This window comes from Pelodiscus sinensis, chromosome 2 (assembly GCF_052426305.1).
Source record: "Pelodiscus sinensis isolate ZL-2025 chromosome 2, ASM5242630v1, whole genome shotgun sequence".
NCBI classification, from domain to species: domain Eukaryota; kingdom Metazoa; phylum Chordata; order Testudines; family Trionychidae; genus Pelodiscus; species Pelodiscus sinensis.
The window spans coordinates 74,684,666-74,693,203 of NC_143053.1; the positions used below are offsets into that span (position 1 = coordinate 74,684,666).

Sequence of the window (8,538 nt, forward strand, 5' to 3'; positions counted from 1 at the left end):
GGCAAGCATGAGACAGTTCTTGTAAAATAAAAGGTTCCTGAAAATTGCAAATTTAGGGCAAGATCAATTGAAATAATGGGAAAGAGCCATTAAGTCTTAAAATAGATTACGGCACTGCTTGTCTTTGAGTCAGTTTTATTCTGGGCGCAGAAGGCTTTTCTCAATGTCACCCTTATATAAACCAATGGTGTTTGTGAATGTAAATATGCTTTTGGCAGATGTGAGTTTGTAGCCTTAGCTTGCCTGGGGAAATGGTTGAATTTTCAAGCCAGATGAGCGAGTTACCAGCTCTCTCTAGTTCTGGAATACCGGCACAGGGTGCATTAAGCTTTTGGAAACATGGCTGCCTTCATTTCCAAGCTACTCCTTGACTTGCTTAGACCTGACAATGCCTTAGGTGAAATGGATTGTCTTCATCATTCTCATTGTGAAATTGCAACTCTTGGCAAATCCAAAGCTCATGCAGCTCCTTCAGAAGTCGGACACTTCTCTCACTATTTTTGTCTGTTTATATCTTTTACATATCTGGTACCACTTCTTTCTGAATGATGCTTAAAATGGTTCATTGGAGACTACGTCTCTCTGTGTGAATCAAAGTTTACGATATAGTGGGGGTTTCTAGGGTTTGTATTTCAACCCTGGTATTTATTTTCATATTTTTGCGTTATACGTATACTCATTTTAAAATTATGTTTTTCATTGTTTTAAAAGCAGCTTCATCAATCGACAGTTCTTATGAAGTCCGCTTTTAAAAATATTAAATGTATTTTTAAAAACTCTGTTTACAAGTCAGTGGCCCGACTAATCAATGAGTTGTCAGAGTGCAACTCCCATAGATTTCTTTATTCCAGATACAGGTGATGAGATAAGCCACCACAGATAAGGTTTTATGGATGCATTGGGCTTTAGTCTAAGGTCTCTCCCTTTAACTCTACCTGTAAAGGAAGGCTACACACAGTAAAGTCATTAGACTAGGAAATAGAAAAGTCTATTGTTGATTGTCAAAAGAGAATTTCCTCTGATTTTGCATTTTTTCTTAGGTTGCCTTCAGGTGTTTACAAGAGCAATGTTTGCCCTTCTCTGGCATGAGAAACAGATAGGATTAAGATGCTATAGCTGTCCTCAGAAAGCTCCAGAAACAATGGAGCCCGGCATGCTGCTTATCTGAGACAATTGTTTAAGTGCAGAATAGCAGTGTACAGAGCAGACAAGATGAGAAATGAGGAAGGCACCGAGAGACATTTCAGCAGATGCATCAATCATGATAATGTCTTATGGCCCTCCTAGTTTGGAAGTATGTAACATATGCTCTCTCAACTAATACCACTTCTTTCCTCTTTCATTGCAAGATGAGCATTGCTGTCTGCATTGGATTTTTTGCTGCCTGGAGCCCATATGCCATCATAGCCATGTGGGCAACCTTTGGATCCATAGAAGAGATTCCTCCACTAGCTTTTGCAGTGCCAGCTGTCTTTGCAAAGTCCTCCACACTCTACAACCCTATAACCTGTCTTCTTCTGAAGCCCAATTTCCGGAACACCCTTGCCAAAGATTTTGGAGTTCTCCAGCAATTGTGCATCAGGACTTGTTTTTGCCTCAGGATCCTGCAGAGCTGCAGTTACAGGTCAGTTCTGGAAATCAGCCTGAAATCATTGAAAGGGAGAAATGAGTCCAGCTGTAACTCAGTGCAGACTGTGGAAGGATGTTCTTACTTCCCATGTGAAAAGTGCAATGATGCTTTTGAATGCTTTAAGAACTATCCAAAATGCTGCCAGGAGAGGGTAAGCACTATGGAATGCACTCAGGAAAGTGTGTCTCTGGAGAGTAACCTCCAAGCAACACAGAAGCAAGGTGCCAAGAAATCCGTAAAGGTGGTTGTTCAAGGAGAAAAAAGGTCTCAAAATGATAACCTTGAAATCACCTTGGAAACAATGCCTACATGCAGCAGATTTGCAAACCTCTAGGGTTTGGTCTGGAGGATTTCAGTTAAGAAACAGTAATTTAATGGTACCAGACTTCTGAATGTAACCTTTTCTAAACAGCCCACCCACTGCTCGTTTTCTATACACCTTTCCTGGTTTTCTCAATTGCCCTTTGATAGAATACCTAATGCAGCATAAGTGTGTTTGACTTCCAAAACACAGACTTCAGTAACTATCTTGTGGTAGCTGCGGCGAGGAGTCCTGTGGCACCTTATAGACTGACTGAAGTGTTGGAGCATAAGCTTTCGTGGGCAAAGACCAACTACAGTGGTAGCTGTATTCAAACAGTGCTATTGCAATCAATTTCCTTCCCACTTGGAGTTTTGGAGCTCTTGTTTACTTTGTTTTTGAGGAAACAGGCCCCTTGATACTATGGAGACATTTCTGTAAGATGTTATTACTCTTTCTCAACATTGTATGTTTTATATTCTGTACATTCAAGACAAATAGCAGATTGCATATAAGAATTTTTTAAATGACAACCTCATGCTGTTTTAACTGTTTTAGAAGTTAAAAGACAGATGGTGTATCAAACTCCACTTCTCCAAAAAAAGCTGTGGAGAATAAACTGCTTTCAACAAAAGATAATTTTGTTCCTGACCATGAAGAGACAGAGGCAATTTCTGCTCCAATTTACATTGAAATAAAATAAAGAATACATATAAACAGATATAGTCCATATTTAACCTGGTTTAACTATAAGAAGAATTTGACTCAGAAATGTCAAAACATTCGTCCCATGTTCCTAATAAGGGCCCTGAAATAATTGGGGTGAAGAAAAGGAATTGAGAGGCTACAAAGAGCAAGAATTTGGATAACTTGGTAAGCTGGGCTCCAACAAACAATGAGTTTTAATACAGTGAAATGGAAGTGTGCTTTTCTAGGAACAAAGAATGCAGGCCATACTTATGGATGGAGAAACATCCTGGGAAGCAGTGACTGAGGAAAAAATTGTGGGGGTTATGGTGGCTAATCAGTTGAACATGAACTCCCGGGACATAGCCGTTGCCAAAAAGGTCCTTGAATGCATAAACAGACAAATGTTGAGCTGCAGTAGGAGGTTATTTGACTTCTGTCTTTGGCACTAGCATGACCATAGAATATCATGTCTACAATTCAAGAAAGATGTTCATAAATTGGGGAGGTTTCAGAGAAGAGCCATGAGAATGATTAAAGGATGAAAAAACATGTTTTAATGGTAGACTTAAGGGATACGGCTACACTGTAGCCTTCTTGCGGAAAAGTGTATGCAAATGAAGCTCAGCGTGGAATATCGCCACGCTTCATTTGCATAATTAATGAGCAGCTGCTTTTGCACAAGAGGCTTTTGTGCAAAAAGGAGCTGTGTAGATGGCTACTTTTTGTGCAAAAACTCCCTCTTGCACAAAAGTCACTTTTCCTCAAAAAATTAGGAAGCTAAGGAGCTCACTGTATTTAGTTTTAAAAAGAGATTGTTCTGGCGTAATCTGTCAAATGTAAGCATGTTTTAAAAGTGAGGATGGAGCCACCATCTTTTGTCAATCTTGAAATCAAAATTGGATGTTTTTTAAAAGACATGTCCCAGCAGGAATGAATTTGAGGAAGTTCTGTGGCAAGTGTTACACAGGAGGTCAGACTAAATGATTAGAGGGGTCTTTTCTGGTTTTAGGATCTATGAAAAGATGGATATCAGATTATGTAAATCAGTGCAGCTTTGCATTGGTGTTCACAGAGGTGCACAATTTAATCCAGCTGAATATCTGGTACCCATGGTGCCGGGGTTCGGCTATTTGGTTTACAGACTGTCTTATTGGGCTGGTATACACACAGCTTTTAATTTGTTTTTGTTCCCAGTCTCCTACCTCCTCTTTTCTTATCATTCCTCCTTCATAGCACTCCCTTTGGCAGCACAATGTAGACCTCAGTCATGGTTCTGCAGCTGCAGAAGTTATGATCATGTCATGGTATTGGTTTCCCAAGAAATAGGAGAGAAACTATAAAAAAAAGAGATGAAAGTTCTAGAATACCCCTAGCTGTGAGCATAGCTGGCTGGGGGGAGGAGAAGGTTAGCTCGTCTATCACCAGCACCCTTTTGTCTATATTGCCACACCATTCCACAGCTCAGTCAACTAGAAGTGCTGTATCATTTCCTCTCATGAGAGCAGAAAGTGCCAGGCCCATGTGATTCAAGTATGCAGTCATCATTATTTAATATTTATATTGCTGTGGTGCTTAGAGGCTTTGATCAGGATCGGGGCTGCATAATGTGAGGTTCTGTAAAAACATAGGCAAAGCTGCAATTTCTGCTCTAACAAACTTGCAGTCTAAGTAGTGAGACTTACATTCCTCAGGAGGCACCACACCACCTAAGCCATCAGTGAAATAAACTGCACGTGTTTAGTTCTATAAATAATCCTGTGGCACCATCACCTTGCAGTGAAATGTCTGTGGTGGCTCAGAGGGAAAGTAATTGAATACCAGTGTACTAGTGATTCCGAGTAAGCAGCTATTTAAATGAATGTTATTGTAACAGATAGATAGTACACAGCTTGTTTACTTGGAACCTACTGTGTGGGTTCTTTCCTGTTCTAAACTGTCTCCCCCTTCACCCTCCATCTGCTCCCATGTGCATGATGCTTTTGAGGTTTTTGCTAGTTTCCCATAGTTGCAGAGTGTTTAAAATTACATGAGCAGCTGTTAGCTGCAGAGTACAAAACATTTAGACTGTATTAGATTAAAAAACTCCCATGTGGCTAAAGCCCCATGCTTCTTTAAGAGCCAGGCACATTATAAACTAGTTGTTTTTGTTTTGTTTTCTTTGAAGGATGAGCAAATTTAAACTGATTATCATTTTCTCTGAAGTCTCATGAGGTGAATTGTCAGTGATGGGAGTAAATCAAAGGCCCAATCCTATGTCCGTGAAGTTAAAGGAAGTTCTACCATGGACTACAAATGGAATAGGAGTAAGCCCCCATGGACTCAATACTGCAAAGATTCATGTTCATGCATAACTCTAGGCACTACTGGGACAGGGGAGGAGGGCATGGATCAGCATTTACGTCACATTCTCAGTACCTAGCCTGGGCGAAGAAAGTAATGATTCAACCAGTGGACCAAATTGAGTGATGATTCCTGGTCACATGCCTCCTGAAGCAAATTGTGCATATTCTAAGAAGCAATGACTATGCCATGTGGGTGTCTACTTAGTATCTGGAGGGGTAATTCTCAGCCAGGGTAGTCCCAGGCTATCTCTGCATGAACTGGCACACAAACAGTAAGTAGGCCCCTGAATACAATCCCACCTGAGTCTTGCGGGGGTACTCACACAGTTAGCCTAAGCTGCCCCATAGCCTGTTGCAGCCGTACTGTTGTTTTTGGTATGCTAGCTCAAACACTGTTAGCAGTCCTCTCTGCCAGTGCTGGGAAACACCCTCCCAGCTGTGGTATACATATACCCTGTGAGTAGTCCCACTGGTTCCAGTAAGTTTTCTTAATGCATGCATTCAAGTCTGTGGAGGACTGGGGTCTTTGATGGTTGGCTCTCTACTAGGAAATGAACGACTTCTATGTTGCGGTTAACTGAGATATGATAAGAATGCATAAAACAGGAAAAAACAATCATTAGGAAGGGATTTTCAAATGAGTTAAGTGCCCATCTTCTTTAGGTCTGACAATATTGGGTATAATGTTTTCCCCTATTTAAAACACTCAGGAAATTCTGAAGCTTCACACTCTAAGTCCTATTTGTGCTAAGCTGCATGTCACCTATCTGATGAGCTAATGTTCAGAATAACCAGATTGAATGGTGAAGATGGTTTGTTTGCCCCATATAAGCAAATCAGAATAAAACCCAATGGCTACGTCTACACTGGCCCCTTTTCCGGAAGGGGCATGTAAATTTCACCAGTCGTCGTAGGGAAATCCGCGGGGGATTTAAATATCCCCCGCGGCATTTAAATAAAAATGTCCGCCGCTTTTTTCCGGCTTTTAAAAAAGCCGGAAAAGAGCGTCTAGACTGGCCCCGATCCTCCGGAAAAAGTGCCCTTTTCCGGAGGGTCTTATTCCTACTTCAAAGTAGGAATAAGACCCTCCGGAAAAGGGTGCTTTTTCCGGAGGATCGGGGCCAGTCTAGACGCTCTTTTCCGGCTTTTTTAAAAGCCGGAAAAAAGCGGCGGACATTTTTATTTAAATGCCGCGGGGGATATTTAAATCCCCCGCGGATTTCCCTACGACGACTGGTGAAATTTACATGCCCCTTCCGGAAAAGGGGCCAGTGTAGACGTAGCCAATATGTATGGAGGCTCCAGGCTTTGCCAGAAGTTAAGTCGAACTTTCAATCAAACACACGTGTGTATGTCGGGGGCGGGGGGGAGAGAAGAGCAGTTTGCACTATACATAATCTATATTCTCTGTAAAATTCATGTGTATTTATACTATGGTTATTGTTTAATACAAAGAAATAAAGTTAATGTGTCACTATTTCTTTCCTCCAAGTCTGCATTGGAGTGCCTGAACTAGTCATAAGCTCTGAGCAACATTTGCTTTAAAATCATTACATCACTTTCGACTTTTCTTTTATCTACAGTTCAGATTTCAGATGATGGGTAGAAATATTTTTGTTTTACAATGGACGTCGAACCCTTAGTTTATTTCTTTTTGGAGTTAATTGGAGCATGATTGTGCCTTTGAAGAGAATTATGTAGCAATGCTCAGTGTCCACAAGCAATCAGACTGAAAGTCCAATTTAGAATTATGTTTATTATTTGAATAAAGTTTTTCTTCTTATGTTAAATGCTTTTTCTGGTGTAATGAGTCACATACAAATTCTTCTCAACCTGTCTGCCTTTGGATTGGTCCATCCATCATTTTTCAGAATTAGATTATTGTCATGAGTTATTATTTATAAATGTATTTGCAAATCATGATGCTGCTGATTACGGGGTCTCTTGACATTATGCATTGAGGTCTTATAAAAAACTGTTTCAATTATTACAAAATGAAACAATAAAAAGAGTGATCTCATCATGTCTGGAGAGTGAATTTATGCTTATTGTTGCTGATGAGATGGTGAGATTTTTAAATACATTGAGTAAAATCGACTTTTAAAAATGGGTTTCAGAATAAATGTCAGTAATTATAGAATTAACAGTAAAAGCAAGGGGATTTCTGCTGCGGGTAGTATTCTTTTAATGCCCAGCACAAAGAATATAGTACAAAAATGTCACACCTCTATAACAAAAGTTATAGAGTAAAACATATTCAGCCACCTTGTGTCTCTAATATTCAGGGCTCAATAAAGCTACAACAACACTTGAAAATACCACACTTCTGAAAATTTAAGAATTTTTGTTAGAGAATGAGATTGTTCCAGATATTTGTACTGGAATATGGAATTTTTGGCTCCCAAGGTAACTAATCCAAATCTGTCCCCAGTCAGAAGAGATTGAAAGTTATTACCATCTGGTAGCTATTTGGAAGATTTGGTGATATAAACTGGTGATCTCAAATCATAGCTGATGGCTAACCTCATCACACACACAAATGCTATCACAAGTGGTATTATAATTGAACTTTTGATGTTAATCTTACCAGTTGGATTAAATCTTTAAAAACTAATAAATACATAACTTTAGATTTGAAACCAGCTGGAGATTATGCAAGCATCTTAGTTTGCAGCACAGGGGATATAGCTTAGACATTAGGAAAAACTTGCTGACTTTAAGTATAGTTAAACATTGGAACAAGTTTTCTAGAGAGGTTGTAGAATCCCATCACTAGAAGGTTTTAGCAACAGGTTAGATGAACCTGTCCAGGATGGTCTAGGTATATTTAATCCTACCTCAGTGAGGGATGTAGGCTATATAACTTATTGACATCCCTTCCTGCCTTATGTTTCTATGACTCTGATGGTTAGTCTGTGTAATCACATGTGACTGTTATCCTCATTCTCCCTCTCCCAGACTTTCCATTTGTTTGGTACATCTACTTCTCATGTCTTTGTGTTAATATAGGTTCTAAATTCTTTGACAGGCACTCATTTTCCACCAGGAAGAGGAGAACTCAAATGATCCCAGCAACAGTCAACAGGTGCTAGTAGGTGAGTGACAAGTGGAGCCTTAGTGGCTACTAAATGGCCATTATGTTAGTCCTGGGCAGTGCCAGATTTTGCCCATGTAGAAATGCCCCATAAGCATAAGTTAATGGTAAGAAGCAGCCAGCAAGGGAGATGTTCCCGGCCGAAAAATTATAAAGATCCCCATTTCCTACCTGCACTTAAAGGATAGGTCAAAGATGAATATAACAGGTGTTTCCCTCCACATGTAAAGCTGTGAGGAAGAAAAAAATTGCAGAGAAGAGCATGCTGGAGACATAGCATTTACTTTCTTCTTCTCAAGTAAACACTCTCCTTAGATGCTATTTGGTACATTTAGTAAAATCTAGTGTCTAATTCTGAACAAGGAAGATTTGTAGCAAACTAAGGGTACGTCTATACATCAGGGCTAATGTTGAATTAAACTACACAACTTCAGCTACATCAATTGCATAGCTGAAGTCAAAATAGCTTAATTTGGCTTTT

At 39.8% G+C, this 8,538-nt stretch overlaps 1 protein-coding gene across 3 annotated transcripts in view; it reads left to right on the top strand.

The window, feature by feature from the left end:
• LOC102453472 (opsin-5-like) overlaps positions 1–8,226 on the top strand; it is an 85,119-nt gene extending 76,893 nt beyond the window's left edge. For 2 of the 3 annotated variants that reach the window (XM_089776280.1, XM_089776279.1), the window contains one exon: positions 1,350–5,883. In XM_089776280.1, coding sequence (XP_089632406.1) covers positions 1,350–1,964 — 615 coding nt within the window. In that variant the 3' untranslated portion in view covers positions 1,965–5,883. Of the gene's footprint in view, positions 1–1,349; positions 5,884–7,991 lie in introns of those variants that run through there. The other variant, XM_089776281.1, reaches the window with a different exon arrangement.
• Positions 8,227–8,538: the final 312 nt, after the last annotated feature.